The sequence below is a fragment of the Lissotriton helveticus genome, chromosome 2_1, assembly GCF_964261635.1.
Source record: "Lissotriton helveticus chromosome 2_1, aLisHel1.1, whole genome shotgun sequence".
Taxonomy (NCBI): domain Eukaryota; kingdom Metazoa; phylum Chordata; class Amphibia; order Caudata; family Salamandridae; genus Lissotriton; species Lissotriton helveticus.
The window spans coordinates 88,835,767-88,853,424 of record NC_136059.1 but is presented as its reverse complement, the minus strand read 5'-3'; the positions used below and the strand labels follow the sequence as shown (position 1 = coordinate 88,853,424).

Sequence of the window (17,658 nt, the reverse complement as noted above, 5' to 3'; positions counted from 1 at the left end):
ATTCATAGGAGTCAGATTTTTTTGCCACACTTTTCCTTTACCATTTATGAATATAAATTTGCTTGCAAATAGTGATCTAAAAGTATCATGTAAAAGAAACACCCCTCTATACACGTGTTTAAATGTGGTTCTAATACAAGTCATGATTGACTTAAAACCAAAGAAAATTATCACTGTATGAACTTGATTTCATTCTTCTTGTGCCTCATTCCCCTATCTCCATGTTTTAAAGGGCTCACTTCACAAACAGAGGTCAGGCCCCATACAAGATCTTCTACTTCAGCCAAGCCAGAAGAAAGGAGTGTTGATAAGTCTACAATCGGTAAAAGAAATCTGCGTTCAGAGTCAAAGAGTCCTGCTGCAACTCCTAAAAAACGTCAGCAGGTGGAAGAGATGCAAGAGCAAAGCAATTTGAATACTGCAGCAGCTGACCATGACTCCAAGGGTAAGATCACTAGAAGGAGCATTTCCCTTCCCATTTCAACCCCTTTATTCAACAATTTAGTCATAAAAGCATTATAAAATCACAGATGAAATTGATTGAATAGAACAGCTACCATAATGAAACTTATAAGCTGATTAAAAGGGCTTGCTCGCACTTGTTATAAACCTCATTAAAATCACATTAGCATATAACTGGGTACAGGGGCATGCAAAAGTAGCCTTTTAAAATTTTTGATGTGTGCAATTATCATAAGTTAGTAAATTCATATTACAAAACCTAATAAAAACATAAAAAATATTTACAAATCACAACACAATTTTTAGAAAAATTTGCCACTTGATGCGATCCACCTTCTGCAGTAATAGCTTAATTAGATCTCAATCAATTTCTCTCTGATGTATAATGACCTGTTCATCAAATGTCAGCCCAAGATCTACCACAAAAAGCAGTTAGCTAGATTTAATCCTCACCTAAGCGTAGCGATTTGGTCCCTAATACCCATACCCACCCTAGAAATGTTGCCATGTCTAAAGCAATTGTTGCTGAGGTATCGGTCCGCAAGATTCTTTCAGCTTCACTAGCCCTTATTGTGCCCAGGAGCTTGCAAATTGGGGACAGCCAGATACGACGCGGGATTGCATACCCACCACAAACAAAGAGAAGGTGAGCCAAAGATTCCTTGCAAGACTTGCAAACTGGGGATACATCAGCTGTAGACGTATTCCATCTAGCAGTGAATGCACTTTCTGTCAGTGTGCTACCCTAAATTGGAAATAAAGTTTTGGATCTAGGGTTTCGTAATGTGGCCACAGAATGGCTCCAGCTTTGGGATGACTATGTTCCAGGAACAGGCAGGTTAGGGAAGATGGCTCGCTCAGTCTAAGTGTTATACTGAGACCATTCCTAATATTTGTCCTTCAGGATTTCCTTTGAGGGGAACTTGGAATTTACAGGATCGATCAATAGTGGAGTCATACCAATGCTCGACAGTGTCTCTAACCGCCCATAACCATTTTATACGAAGCGACATATCAGCCCATATTATATCTAGGAAACCTAATGCATAGCCTGCGAGCTCCGGCGTAGTCCAAAGTCTCTGCCAATAAAGGAGGGGTCAAAGTTTGGCTAAGGCTGCAATGGGTTTTCTCCCAAGGTCATATAGTAACAGGAACATTGGGGTTCTTTGTGAAAACCTAGTGATTTTCCTCAGGAATCGGTTTTCTGATGACGTATGTTTAGATATATTCTCACATCCCCAAAGTTCGGAACCGTGTAGGGCTGAGCTGATGACTTATCATAAATTTCTAGGACAGAGCTAATGGGTTTATTGTATGAGGAGCTATGTTCCTTGTGTAACACCTCCGACAGTTGCCTGTGTTTAAAGGATGCTAGTTCAATCTGGTGGTCCCATTTCATGTTTTCCTGGAAGTGAACCCCCAAGTAGGAGAACTCCTTGCCCTGTTCTAGTGGCCTGTTGTACATTTGGATGTCCCCCTTATAGCCCCTCTGGGAGTTAAATTGCCTCAATTTTGTTTTTGACACATTGACCCCCAAGCCCCGCAGTAAGCTGAACTCCTCAAAGGTTTGTTAAGCTTTCTGGAGTCCGCTTAGGGTCTTGGATATAATCAACGTGTCATCCGCAAACAATATTATTGGCATTTGCTCGCCTGCTAGTATCTAAAGGGGTAGAACTCATGTAGTCTACTATTCCATTAATTATAATGAGAATAGTGTAGGGGCCCTCACGCAACCTTGGCGTACGCCTCTCTCAATGGGAAATGATTCGGTAACTTCCCCGTCTCTTCCAGGGGATACTCATTAGTCATAAGTACTGAATAGTCCTGCCCACGTGCGGGACCCCGGAGCAATAGCCAATAAGGGGACCCGAGGAGGCGTTTGGGGACGCAGGTGCTGCCATAGGGGCCACACCAAACAGAGCAGCAAAAGACATTGGACTGGATGATGGGAAAAACCAATTCCCTGAGAGTGCACAGATCTATTGGAGCCCCTAGAATGAGATCTAGCTCTTCTAACTCCATAGTTAGGCCTGCTCATGGACAGCACTGGGGGTCCCCTAGTACTATCCATAAGTAATTCTAAGTTGGTCCTGGTGAGTCTGCGGACTACTACAGGACCCTTGACTGCCTCATCCCCAGAGGACTCTTCCTCTTCCTCAGCTACATTATCTGTTTCAGGGAGGTTGGAGTCTGGATCACCAGGTGTACCTTCTAAGGGGGGCATGCTCCTATGTGGATTAGAGGGGCCTGGGTTAGAAGCCCTTCTAGCATCATATGTCTCTAAGAGACCTAACAGAAAAGGAGTGGTAGGGTTAGAACCCTGTTTCAATTTCCTGGAGGTACACAATTGTCCCATCTCCTGGAAACTGAGAGCTGCATATCTGGAAAGGACCCGTGGAGGGTCACTAACCACTAGGGGAGTCTCTGAAGTCTCTCCATGGGTAGACATGCTTTCTAGTGAGGTGTAAGTGATGCACCTACCTACACTATGGGTTTTCCTACTGATCCGTTGCTAAGAGTTGTTGTCAGGGTGTGCTAGGCCCTTTCTACTACAACAGCTGGTTCAGTAGAACTCAGAGTATTTCTAAGCTTGTTTTATGTACCTATAGTACCTTATGTGATCTTTCAAATGATATTTCAAGATTATATGTGGTAAAAACAACAGCAAGCTCAAATCCCAACCGCTGCACACCAATGTGAGAAGTTGGCCTGATATATGATGCTCACTAGTTCTAGTGATCACCTTGTATCAGTCCAAACAACCCTTATGGTGATTGGTTGTAAGTCAACCTTATAGACCAGCTATCCTAATGGTAGCATGGACAAAGCAGTCTTAGGCTAAACTCTTTTGGCATGTGAAGCCAGCTGTTTTACCGCAATATATCCCCTTGAATACCAGATGAAAGGACACCACACAGGTTGTTATGAAAATAAACAGTATATTTATTAATAACAAACACCTCTGAACTCTTTATGAGGTCAGAGGGCTAAGCACATGACAATCTCTTCTGAAAAATACGATAAGTTGCACAAAATTACAATGGTGCCCTAGGGGCACGACAAACCATATACTAAGTAAGTGGAATGTGAAAGTCAATAGTTAGAATGGAGCTGTCCAGAGGCTGTAGGATCGTTGGGACCACGCTACACTAACACTAGGTAAGTAACAGGAGGCCCACGGAACGCGTGTGGAGAGTGTGAACTCACACACGAGATGCGTAACAACGTCTATGGACAGTACAGTTCAAGTAAAAGGTAAGTACGGACAATCCTGACTAGTTAGGACAACGACTGTGGAACTGGACACTAGGACAGTTAAACTACCCTTGAGCACCGAAATGCTCTCGTTACCTCACCCACGGGCTGCGGGTGCATAGGTGCCAAAGTGTGTCGGGTTCTCTCGTTGAAGTCAATGGAGCCTGAAAGAAAAGATGCTGCAGGCGACCAGGAGGAAGATGTCCGGTGTGATCCAAGGGTGGATCGGTGAAGAAGAGGACCTGAAAGCAGACGGGACAATGTTCAAAGTCCCTAGCCAGTGACTGGAGTGGAACCAGGAGGGAACCAGATGTCGACGTCTCGATCAGGTGAAGAGTGGACGCTTGTCTCTGCAGCCACGTGGACTAGGAGGTGTCTTCGACCAGGATGGAGGCACGAGCTGTCCCACGCAGGCTCTCGCTGTCGGCCTTGTTGGATCCGGAATCTGCGTCAACAGGCCTTGGCAAAGGCAACCCACGCGGTGAGTGGAGAAAGCGTCTGGTGCGGACTAAGAGAGTCCGGAGTGCCCCTCTTTTGGAAGGGAGCAAGGGCCAGTCTGGAGCAACCAGACCAGCAGCAAAGATTCAAAGGTTAGTCGTCTAGGAGGCCACTAGCCAGCCGGCAAGTGACCAGACAACGCGTCGAGCAGCAAACAAGCAGAAGGGCCCCCACGGAGATCTCGTGGATGCTGGAGGGCTGATCTTCGGGGCTGGGGCTTCTCAGTCCCCAAAGCACTTGGTCGAGTTTACCTCGGGAGTCGTGCTGGAAGCGAAGTGCAGGTTCGTTCAAGATGGCCGGTCCCACGTGTCTCGTCGCACCCACGGGTCTCCGCTTTGCTGTAGATGTGAGTTGAGGTCGGAGAGGTCTGGGAATCCGGGTCTCGTCGGGCTCTGAAGTCTGGATCCTCGAGGGAAGCAGCTGGACACTTGATGGTGCCTGCAGTTGCAGGGTGGACACTCCTTGCCCACAAGGGAGATTTTCTTCAGTCTTCTGGGGAGCAGAACGTCGAAGTCCAGAGTTTCTTCTTGTAGAGTAGTTCAGGATTAATCTAACTTGGAATGGGACCAGCTCCTACCTTTATCCTGCTAAAGGGGGCTGTACTACTGACTAGGTCCCTACCCTGGGTGGGACCAGGAAGGTGGGTGGCTACACCCCCTATCCTTTGTCCGGTTTCCCGCCAGAGCTGGGGCAGGGATGCCCCAGCAACTGGTTTGAACCAGTGTATGCACAGGACACCTTGTGTGCCCCGGGCATGTCTCATTCCTTTCAGGCCTATCCTACCCAATACACAAAATCCTGTCTGGGGTGGTGCTAGCACCTCCCAAGGCAAGAAACCCTTTGTCCAAGCCTCCCTCACTGGAATGACTCTCAGCAGCAGGAGGTCAGACTTGTGTCTGTGGTGGCAGCATCCATTTTCTGATGCCAAGGCTCGAGTTAACTTTAACCGGGGTTCTCAGTTACATACATGTCGTGTCCCTCTAGAAGGGTGGAATGCTACCCCCGTCGCCAGAATTGGCGAGGGGGTAGTATTCCAATTCGTATGACACCTTACTCGACAGGTTTTGATAATGTTATACCAGAGTTAGCATTTAACCGCGAGGATTATAATGCACTTAAGAGTATATGGTATAGCGTTATCATGGAACAGCTATAAGGACTTGGTTCCACAAGCTGCAAACGGGCTCAGCTCATGCCAGAGCACCATCTCACATAATTCCAAGCGCTCTGCCTTCAGGATTGATAAGGCCTTCCATAGAAGTGACTATCTGAAAGAAACAGGTTAGTATTAGATTCCTTACCTTAGAATAACCCCAGGCGTCAGTCTGGATCCGGAAACTTTTGCGTAGCAGTACCCCTGCGCGTCGGTAGGCGTCGTCTGCAGGCGTCCCCCGCGGCTCCGCGTCGTCGGCGTCGTGCGCCGTGATGACGTCGCTGGAGCATATAGACGCCGCCTCCGCGCGCTGACGTCAGTTCTTCTTTTTTCCGCGCCAGTTAGCGCAGATCCGAAGAGCAGTACTCCGGTCTTTTGACCAAGTTTTTTGTTAACTGATTGATCTTTACGGTGCCGGTAGGATGCCCGGTTTCAAGAGTTGTGACGAGTGCGACCGCATGATGTCGGTCACCGACCACCATCGACTCTGCCTCCGGTGTCTGGGCGCGGACCACGACGTGGAGTCCTGCGTCGACTGTCGGGCCTTGACTGGAAAAGCTAGGCGGGAGCGGTCCCGCAAGCTTCTCGAACTCCGGTTGTCGGCCCCGCGTCGAGAGCGGTCCCGGTCCGGTCGGAGGTCGAGGGAGCGGTCGAGGGAGCGGTCGCGGAGCCGCCATGGGCGCTCCGGGAGTCGCCACCATTCCTCCGGCTCGTCAGGTAAGCACAAGAAGTCGGGGCGTCGCCATCGCACCCCCGACTCCCCCCGACGCCCGCGTGCTGCGGCCGGGGGCTCGGGTGACCCCACCCCCGCGGTCCCGCATGGGTCGCCGACGCCGTCTGCCCCACACCTGTCGGTCCCTGGGGAAGGCGCGTCGCGTGAGGAGATCGAGGCCTTCCTCATTGCTATGAGGGCGAGGTCTTCTCCGGCGGGGCCTTCGGCGCCTGCGGGCCCGTCGGTCCCGTCTGGGGGCCCGAGCGGTTCGGGTGCTCCTGCCCCGGCGCCGCCGGTGGCTCCGGCCCCGGCGCCGCTGGTTCCCTCTGGTTCGTCGCCGGCTGGTCTCCCGGCCTCTCCGGCGTCGGTTCCTGTGGGCCAGCCCAGGGTACCGCCCCCGCGTGGTGCAGCGACTCCGCCGTCGGCTCCGGCCGGCGTCGGGTCCCCGGCACCGACGCCGCGCGGCGCCACCCCCCTTTCCTCCCCGACTCCGGACTCGGAGCCGGACCGGCGTCGGCCGACGCCGGACCCGGCGCCGATGGGGCCTGTTGACCCCGATGTCTATATCGTCGACCCAGAATATGGGTATGACGAGGAGGAGTATGGTGAGGGTTGGGAGGGGTCTGAGGACCCTCTATCCCGTGCCTGCCAGTACGATGTGGACTGGGTAGGTGATCTGGGTGATGCCAGTGGCCTGGACGAGTCGCCCAACCCTGGGTTTGTCTCTCCGTCCCCTGTGGCGTCCGAGGCGGGTGCTGCCTATTCGGTGGTCCTGATGAGGGCTGCCAAGGCCTTACACCTTGAGCTCCCCGTCGCGAAGGTCAAACCGAATATCCTGACGGAAGTTTTTAAACCGCAGTCATGCCCCCAGGAGCCTCTGCTGCCGTTTAATGAGGCCCTGACGGATGTCCTTCTGGGCACCTGGTCCAGGCCCGCCTCTGGTGCGCCGGTTGACCGGAACGTTGCCAGGCGTCACCGTCCCTGCGCGGACGACCCTGCCTTCCTGTCCACCCATCCCTCCCCGGAGAGTCTGGTGATCCAGGCCTCCACTTCGCAGTCCGCATTTCCGTCGGCTCCGCCCGACCGGGAATCAAAGAGGTACGACCAATTCGGAAAGAAAGTGTTTTCCTCTTTGAGTGCTGGACTGCGGTCTTGTAACACCGCGTGCCTCTTGGGCCGCTACACCCACTCCCTGTGGGATACGGTCGAGGAGTGTTTGCCGCAAAGCCCCCAGGAAGTGCGGGACAAGCTCACCCGGGCCTTTGTTGAAGGCCGGGATGCGGCGCGGTACTCGATCCGTTGTGGTCTGGACACCACGGACTCCCTGGGACGGGCCATGTCCACTACGGTGGCGATTCGTCGCCATGCCTGGCTGAGATCTGCCAACTTCTCACCAGACGTCCAAAATACGCTTATGGACATGCCATTTGATGGCAGTCGCCTATTTGGTGACAAAGCGGACCACGCGCTGGAGCGCTTCAAGGACTCCAGGGTCACGGCCAAGTCCTTGGGTCTCTCGACCCAGACCCAGCGCCAGCAGACGGGTTCGTTTCGGCCCTTTCGTGGCCAAGGGAGAGGAGGTCCCACACGTGCTGCCAGCCACGCGGCGCAGAGCGCTCCCCAGCGCGGTGGCGCCCGTGGTTTCCGCCGTGGTGGCGGTAGAGGCCAGCGTCGTGGTCAGTCCACGCCTCCCTCCGCTGCGGCATCCAAGCCTTCCTAGTCCGAGCTTTCGGGCTCACGTGACGCCAGTGGGTGGCAGGGTTCGCCATCACCACTCCCGCTGGCGCGCGATAACATCGGACAGGTGGGTGCTGCAGCTTGTCCGAAGGGGCTATGCCCTCCCCTTCGAGTCCACTCCTCCAGCCATGCCACCGCAGAACCACCGTGTGTCGGGGGACCACTTGACACTTCTGCAGGAGGAAGTTACGGCCCTCTTGGCCAAGGGGGCCATCGAGCGCGTTCCTGGGCCAGAAGTAGGGTGTGGTTGCTACTCCCACTACTTTCTGGTACCCAAGAAGGACAAGGGAGGCCTGCGTCCTATCTTGGATCTACGGAACGTCAACGGCTTCCTCCGGAAGGAGAAGTTCAAGATGTTGACTTTGGCTCAGGTCTTGGCTGCTCTAGACCCACAAGACTGGATGGTAGCGTTGGACTTGCAGGATGCGTACTTTCACATCCCCGTCCTGCCGGCCCACCGGCGTTACCTGCGGTTCACGGTAGGCCACGAGCATTTTCAGTTTATCGTGCTCCCATTCGGCCTTACCAGCGCCCCACGGGTGTTCACGAAAGTGATGGCGGTGGTCGCAGCTCATCTGCGCCGGTTAGGGGTTTCAGTCTTCCCCTACCTCGACGACTGGCTGTTGAAGGCGGGCTCGCCCCAGACAGTCGTCCACCACCTTCAGATGACGGCAGACCTCCTGCACGAGTTGGGGTTTTCCATCAATGTGCCGAAATCACACCTGTGTCCCTCTCAAAAGCTCCTTTTCATCGGAGCGGTTCTCGACTCGGCGCAGTTTCGGGTTTATCCCCCGGAACGGCGGGTCCGGGATATTCAGGCTCTGATTCCCATCTTTCAGCCGTTATCCCGGGTTTCGGTCAGGTTGACGCTGCGGCTTCTGGGGCTGATGGCCTCCTGCATCCTTCTGGTGCATCACGCCAGATGGCGGATGCGGGCTCTGCAGTGGGACCTGAAGTTTCAGTGGGCCCAGCATCAGGGCAACCTATCCGACCATGTCCTGATCTCGGAGGGCACTGCGAGACAGTTGCAGTGGTGGCTTACAGACCGCGATTGGGTCAGGGGCAGATCCCTCTCCCTTCCCCAGCCGGAGCACGTGGTTGTGACGGACGCGTCCCTCCAAGGCTGGGGTGGCCACTTGGGAGAGGCGGAGATCAGAGGCCTCTGGTCTCCGGCGGAGTCCCGGCTCCATATCAACATGTTGGAGCTGCGGGCGATTCGCCTGGCACTGAAGGCATTCCTCCCCTTTGTCAACGGGAGTGTAGTGCAGGTGTTCACGGACAACACCACCGCCATGTGGTACTGCAACAAACAGGGCGGTGTGGGGTCGTGGACCCTTTGCCAAGAGGCTCTGCGCCTCTGGCAATGGCTGGAACGTCAGGGCGTGACTCTGACGGTTCAACACCTGGCAGGTTCTCTGAACGCCAGGGCGGACGAACTCAGCCGTCGGTGCTCGGTGGATCACGAATGGCGTCTGAACTCGGATGTGGCGAGAGGCCTCTTTCAGCAATGGGGAGAGCCTTGGTTAGATCTATTCGCCACAGAAGAGAACGCGCAATGTCATCAGTTCTGCGCGTTGGAGTTTCCAAGACGGCACTCGCTCGGCGACGCCTTTCGGCGCGAGTGGAGTTGCGGTCTGTTGTACGCCTTTCCGCCTATACCACTTCTGCCCAGAGTGCTGAAGAAGATCAGGCGCGACCGGGCCCAAGTTATCCTTGTGGCTCCGGACTGGGCTCGAAGGTACTGGTATCCCGAGCTACTCAGCATGACAGTCGGTCCCTCGATCCGCCTGCCCTTTCAGGAGGACCTTCTGTCGCAGCAGCAGGGGACGGTCCTCCACCCGAACCTGTCCAGTCTCCACCTCCATGCGTGGAGATTGAGCGGCGACAGTTGAGGCCATTTGACTTGCCTCCTGAGGTCTGTGATGTCATTCTGGCAGCCAGGCGTCCCTCCACAAAGTCGGTATACGCCTGCCGGTGGAACAGATTTGTGGCATGGTGCACAGCGAAGGCTGTGGATCCCCTTTCTGCCCCTCTATCTGAGGTTCTCCTCTTCCTCCTTTCCCTTGCCCAGCAGGGCTCTGCTCTGGGCACTATCAAGGGCTATCTTTCTGCCCTTTCCGCCTTCTTGAGGCTACCTGATCAGCCATCTTTGTTCAAGTCCCCTATTGTGTTAAGATTCTTAAAGGGCATCACGCACATGTATCCTCCAGCTCCGTTCGTGATGCCTCAGTGGGACTTGAACCTGGTTTTGACTTTCCTGATGTGCGCTCCCTTTGAGCCCCTTCATTCCTGTCCTCTCCGTCTTCTCACCTTAAAGACGGCCTTCCTGGTAGCCATCACCTCTGCCAGGAGAGTGAGTGAGCTCCAGGCTCTTTCTGTTCAACCTCCTTTCTTGTCTGTTCATCCTGATAAGGTGGTTCTTCGGACCAGACCTTCTTTCCTGCCCAAGGTAGTCTCTGCTTTTCACATTGGGCAGTCCATCACCTTGCCCTCCTTCTTCCCGCCTCCGCATCCTTCAAAGGATGAAGAGCGGCTCCATCGTCTGGACCCAAAACGTGCGCTTTCATTCTATATGGATCGCACACGCCAGTTCCGGGTGGATGACCAACTGTTTGTTGGCTACGTGGGTGAGAAGAAGGGAAGGGCGGTACAGAAACGGACCATCTCTCGGTGGGTCGTCCTGTGCATCAAAGCGTGCTACTCTTTGGCTCGGAAGGAGCCTCCTGTTGGGCTGAGGGCCCATTCCACTCGGGCCACGGCGGCTACTACTGCCCTGGGCCGGGGAGTCCCTTTGCAGGACATTTGCCAGGCGGCCACGTGGGCCTCGCTGCACACCTTTGCGAGGCACTACTGCCTGGACAGTCAAGTCCGGAGGGATGGCTTCTTTGGCCGTTCGGTCCTCCAGGACTTTCTGGTGTAGGTTGTATTGGTTCGCAGACCCACCACCGGGGTTGGTATTGCTGGGGTATCTATTCTAAGGTAAGGAATCTAATACTAACCTGTTTCTTTCAGATGAACAAGTTACTTACCTTCGGTAACGATATATCTGTAAGAAACAGTAGTTAGTATTAGATTCCTTACCGCCCCGCCCATCCTCCCCGTTCTGCGAACTGATACCTAGGGTTAGGGACATCCCTTTCAGGGCCCTAGTTTCAAATGGCACCAGTGTTGGTTCTCACATGGCTCTGCGTGTTCTGGCGCGGAAAAGCTGTGTGCAAAGAACTGACGTCAGCGCGCGGAGGCGGCGTCTATATGCTCCAGCGACGTCATCACGGCGCACGACGCCGACGACGCGGAGCCGCGGGGGACGCCTGCAGACGACGCCTACCGACGCGCAGGGGTACTGCTACGCAAAAGTTTCCGGATCCAGACTGACGCCTGGGGTTATTCTAAGGTAAGGAATCTAATACTAACTACTGTTTCTTACAGATATATCGTTACCGAAGGTAAGTAACTTGTTCGATAGGTATATATGTGTCCATTTTAGGGTTAGATATAGGTATACTATATCTATAGCAAAGGGTGATTACACCACCTTGCCCCAGCTGTCGTGCAGCCAGTTGTGTCTATTTTAGATGGCCAGCCAGGGGTGGCATAATACATGCTTCAGCCCCTGGTAGGCCCTGGGTACACCTATGCCCTGGATACCTAAGGTATACTGTACAGGGACTGATAAGGTGGCCCAGTACCAATTGGTAAATGCACCTAAGGTACATGGTTGTCAATTTAGAGAGAACAGCTAGGCTGTGGGTCTGATTAGCAGGCCCACAGCCAGGGAAAGTCGTAAACCAGTGAAGCAAAAAGCAAAAATCTGGGGTGACCATAGGTTTGCAGACCCCACTCTCCTACAGTACCCACCTGTGCTCCAAGATCCCAACTTACCCCTCGAAGTGCTGGTCGCCCCTGGAGAGTCTCCGTCCCCGAGCCTGAAGCCTTTTTCCCTTTTGCAAGATCCTCAATGGATAACATTGAGCGCCCGACGGCTCAAAAGCACCCTGCACCCAGCTGCCCGAGTGCCGCTGGCTGCGACCTCTGTCCTAACTTACTCCGCCCCCTTGCCCTGAGCAAGTGACCAGGAGCCCAGCTCCCACAACCGTGTGGCCTACGAGGCAGCAGCCACCAACCGAAGGCCCCCTCCCCCTCATTGGATATCATTGGGTCTACCTACCTCTGCACCCGGCCGCCCCCGTGCCGCTAAGGGTGAACTAACTGTACCTACCTGACCCTGGGGGACCTCTGAGTCTATGCCCAGAACATTGACTTCATCAACCAAGTACTCACGGGAAACCGGTAATTCACTTACCTGCCATTGGATAACATTGACCCAGCTTTACTCGAAAATTTTCTAAGTGTGAAGTTTTGAAAACTGAAAATATTCCTTTAAAATCAGCCAAAGTCCGAACCTTAAAGTACTCACTTGTGACCAGGGGAGAAGCCAGTACTGTACCTGACAGCCCAGTACTGAACTGCAAAAGTAATCCCTAGCGGGGTTACTAATAACCTGCAATTTCTCCATAGGAACCCATTGTCTACTTTTCGACGACATTTCTTCTAAGTGCCCACTTTTGAAAACTGCAAATATTCTTTAAAAATCGTACGACATACTGAAACGCAATTACCTACCTGTTTTGAGTTAGGCCGCCAGTGCTGGCCCTAGGGAGCTAGTGCTGGGTTACAAAAGTAACGCGATCGTACTTTACCTGTAACCTGAATTGCCTCCCATTGAGTAACATTGTGAGAACCACCTCAAAGTGTCTTAAGTGTGAACTTTTAAAACCGCTTTATATTCAGGAAAAATCATCACTATAACTAAAACGTTTTTGCTAATCTGGTTTCAGCTTAGACCCTAGGACTGAATCCAAGATCTAGTCCTGGGACTACCAAAGTAATCAACTGTACTTTCCTATGAAAACCCATTGAGCTCCATGCTAGAGTGTGTTTCAGAACTGTATGGCTTATTAGCTATCCTGTGATTAATGTGTATACAAACTTTTTGCTCCTCTGCAAAGTATTTACATGAGAGTACTCGTAATGTGAAAATAATGTTTTTATAACTGTTGGTTCTAAAAATAAAACAACCATATTTCTGGATATACAAACAATTGGCCTGGAGTTCAGTCCTTGAGTGTGTGAAACCTTTTGCTGACTGAGTGTGTACATCAAATGCTTTACACTGTCCTCTGGAACTGCCTTACTGTTCGACCAAGCTACCACTTTGGAGAGTAAGGTCAGTTCTGACTTTAACCTCTGTTATACCTTTGGGGTTGGAGGACTCGATACACACTGAGCTTCCTTCTAGCCCAATGTATATAGAGCCACTTTCTCACACCCGCCATCTTGCAATGGGGGACTCAGCCAACCAGGGACAGGCTCATGCCCCCCTCCGACTGGAGGGTGGCATAATAGGGGGGTGCGCCCACCCCAGGGAAGGGACCCATTGGTCCCTACCTTTTACCTACCAGTAATGCCCCTGAATCTAGTATTTGGGGGCACCTCTGAGCTTTGCTTCTACAGACAAGAAGAAACTACAAGGAGAAGGTCCGAAAAAACGTGCAGCAGCTAATAAGAGGAAGACGCCCACTGACTTGGCCCCAGCCCTACCGGCCTGTCTCCACCTCGAACCTGCTCCAGCGAAATCCCGGTGTGTCCTGCAGCCAGCAACCTCGAAAACCCTGGAGAATCTGCCTGCCTTCAACCCCAAAGACTTTGTCTCCCTTGAACATCAGATTTGTTCATCTGCAACCTCTGGCTCCGGCCGGACATCACAAATCCGCCCGACTCTGCACCTGCCGTCCACGGCCCGAGTTCGAGTAGGCAAACACCACAGGGAAGACACCCCAGCGAGCCGGACCAGAGATCCGGCGACCCATGACCTGCCTCAAGCTTCCAGCCGATGCCTGCAGCCTTAATCTAGAAGGTTCTCTCCCCACCCCCAACCCTGACCAGGTGCTGGTAAGATCCGACCCCAAAAGGCACCGACGTTGCCTAGCCAACCCCTAACTTCACAACTTACCTCTCGAAGTTTAGGTCGCACCCAGAAGACCTTCATCCCCAACCCTGGAGTGTCTTTGCAAACCAGTACCTCTTTGAAAACAGGGTGCCCAACATCAAAACAGAACCCTGCGCCACGTTTTTCATCTCTCCCTTCCCTATGATTAAGGTGCAAGCAGCACCGAAACGCGTCAGGGAAACGTCATTGAGGGGGTGTGGTTTTACCGTTTTCACTAATAAAGGCTCAGTGTAACCGATCCTTGGTGGAGTGGCGTCCTTAAAGCATGGAGGCTTTGGTTTTGGATATATATATATATATATATATATATATATATATATATATATATATATATATATATATATATATATATATATATATATATATATATATCCGGCAAGACGGGCGGTGGAATTGCATGCATCTTTAGGAGCAACCTCTCTGTTACCAAAGTCACCTCCCCCTCCCTCACTTCCTGTGAACTCTTCTGCCTCGATATCTCCAGCGAGGGCAAGCCTGTATGCTCCTTGCATGTCATCTACCACCCGCAGGGGACAACCTCACCTTCACCCAACAACTCATGTACACGATCTCATCCAATGCCGGTCGGCAGATCACTCAAATTTTCCTGGGTGACTTCAATCTCCACTGGAACGATCAGAAAGACGCAGTGGTGAATAGTCTCAAAACTTTCCTCAATGCGCTTGACCTCTCCCAAATCTGCAACAGCCCGACACACGACAAAGGCTCGATCCTCGACCTCATCATCTCCGAAGAGGACTCTACCCAATTGGGGTCGTTCCAACCCTATCACGGGTCATGCCACCACGTTATCACTTTCTTCATCAACGAAAAAGTTAAACCTAACACGGCTCAACCCACCAAATCCAAGATCTGGAAAAGGGACATGAAGAATCTTAACCCCAACTCCCTGCCTTCCCACACTTGCAGTCTCCTCCTTCCCCCTGCGGGCGCCCCTGATGTTCAATCACTGAATGACCTCTACCTCGATTCTATTACCTCAATAATCAACGAAGCTGCCCCCCTGCAATTGAAGAGTCTCCACCAAGAATTTGAACCCTTGGTATGATGGCAGACTCAATGAAGACAGACGTGCTATGCGAATGGCAGAGCGCACCTGGAGATCTGACCCCTCAGCACTGCACCTTAAAACGTTGAAGAACAAGAGAAATGCCTACTTTAGGAAAATCAAGCGTTCGAAATCTGACTTCTTAGGCCTCCAGCTGGACCAAGCAAAGAACCAACCAAGAAAACTGTTCGAACTAGTCAAAACTCAAACCAAGATGCAACCTTTACAATCAAACAGCACAACAAGCGATATTCCACACTGTGAAGACTTTTCTGCTTTCTTTAAGCTAAAGACCGACAACATAAGAAGTGATCTCCTCAATGATGTAAGCCGATACTCCAGCCCCATCAGCATGACTACCACTCACCCTAAAAACAACGCATCATGGACGGCATTCGACACCTACACTGAAGAAGCAATTCACAAACTGCTCGGCACTTTGAAGCCCTCTAATCACTTCAGACCCCCTACCTGCTAATGCTGTGAAAGACTTCACCCCCCTGCTCCTCCCACTCTGGACCAAAATCATTAACAGCTCCCTTCAACAAGGACTCATCCCAGACTCCCTCAAGGTGGGGCAAGTCACACCTATACTCAAGAAACCTACAGCTGACCCGGCTGACCTAAACAATTATCGCCCTATCACCAATATCCCCACCTTGGCCAAACTACTGGAAAAATGCGTACAACTCCAATTGACAAAACACATTGATCAGTTTGACCTCCTCAACCCTCATCAATCAGGCTTCCGAGCGAAGCACGGAAACTGCTATGACGCACATAATTGATGATGCCCTCCAAATCCTTGATCGCAACGATTCCTGCCTCCTCATCCTTCTTGACCTCTCCTCAGCATTTGATACTGTCAAACATGAGAACCTACTGGAGCTGCTAAATACCAGAATGGGTTTATCCGGGACTGTTTTCAAATGGTTCACTTCCTTCCTACATAACCGGTCTCAGAAGTTCAAGATCAACAACATGCTGTCCTCACCTGTGCCTGTAACTTTAGGCGTCCCACAAGGATCCTCCCTATCCCCCACATTGTTCAACCTCGTCATGGAACCACTCACCACCTTGCTTCAAGCATCTAATGTACGCTTCCATATGTACGCCGATGACACTCAACTTTACCTCAAGCTACAATCCCCGGAAGACATCAAGCTTCTGAACGCCACACTCAGAAACACCCAATCATGGTTGGCCGATAATTACCTCAAACTAAATGCTCTGAGAACTGAGTTCCTTCTGATCTCACCTCCCACGAAAATTGCCATCACCCAAACCTGGCTCAATCATCTAACTGCGCTCAATGTCCAGCCCACCATCGTGGAATCTGCGAAATCCTTAGGCATCACACTTGACGCCAAGCTCAACATGCAGCAGCACATTAGCAAAGCAACTAAAGGAGCTAACTTCCAAATCAACACTTTGAGGAAACTTAAACCCTTCTTCCCAGCTAAGGACTTCCAAACTGCTGTACAAGCCCTAGTCATCCCTCGCATAGACTACGGAATTGTGGCCCTTAGCGGACTCCCCCTTTCAACAGCCCCCCTAAGAGCCTCCTTGAACGCTGCCGCGAGACTCATCACTGGTTCAAGGAAACATTCGCACATATCCCCTGACTTAAAATCCCTGAACTGGCTGCCTTTTGAAGCCAGAATACATCTGAAAATAGCCGTTATGACACACTCGGCCGTACACCACAAGTCACCCAACTACCTCACTCAAAAGCTGACTATATCAGGAGGCTCGAGATCCAATAGAAGTACAAAAATCTACTCCTGAAACCGCGTAGATTCCGGAAGGAAAAAACATGCAAACGCTCCTTCTCAGGAATGGCTCCCAGGATCTGGAATGCACTCCCTCCTGAAACCAGACTTATCTCCTCCACGGCACTTTTTAAGAAGGAGGTAAAAGCCATCCTTATGGCCAAGTTCACCTGAACTCTATTGTTGCTGGAACAGACTTTTGCACCGTTGCTGTAGTACTGGTTACCTGATTGTCTATTGGTATTATATTTTGTACATGACTGATATCCTATTATGCTATTTCACTTACTACCGACTACTATACTGTACCCAATAGTTGGTCTAACCACCATGTTGCCCCTACCCCTTGTCCCTATAATTTTTTAAGAAAGAGGTGAAAGCCATCCTTATGGCCTAAGTTCACTTGATCTCCTTTGTTGCTGTATCAAAGACTCTGCACCGCTCTTGTTTTATTAGTTACTTAGTCGTTTTATATCTGTACATGATTGCTATCCTATTATGCTACTATATTGTATACAATAGTGTATTTAATCACCCTCCTGTTCCCCTACCGGTGTCTCTGTAAAGCGCTCTGATATCTGCAAAGATCTTGTTTGCGCTATATAAAACTTTGAATGAATGAATATATATATCTCTCTATATCTCTCTATCTCTCTCTATCTCTCTCTCTATCTCTCTCTCTATCTCTCTCTCTATCTCTCTCTCTATCTCTCGCTCTATCTCTCGCTCTATCTCTCGCTCTATCTCTCTCTCTCTCTCTATATATCTCTCTATCTATCTCTCTCTATCTCTCTCTATCTATATCTATATCTATATCTCTATCTATATCTCTATCTATATCTCTATCTATATCTCTATCTCTATATATCTCTCTATATATATATCTCTATCTCTATATATATATATATCTATCTCTATATATATATATATATATATATATATATATCTATATATATATCTATATCTCTCTCTATATATATATATATATCT

General features: G+C 51.0%; 1 protein-coding gene across 2 annotated transcripts in view; it reads left to right on the top strand.

The window, feature by feature from the left end:
- Window positions 1-17,658, top strand: part of ZNF638 (zinc finger protein 638) — a 985,826-nt gene that overhangs the window by 840,238 nt on the left and 127,930 nt on the right. For both annotated transcript variants that reach the window (XM_078674499.1, XM_078674497.1), the window contains one exon: window positions 233-445. In XM_078674499.1, coding sequence (XP_078530625.1) covers window positions 233-445 — 213 coding nt within the window. The remainder of the gene's footprint in view (window positions 1-232; window positions 446-17,658) is intronic.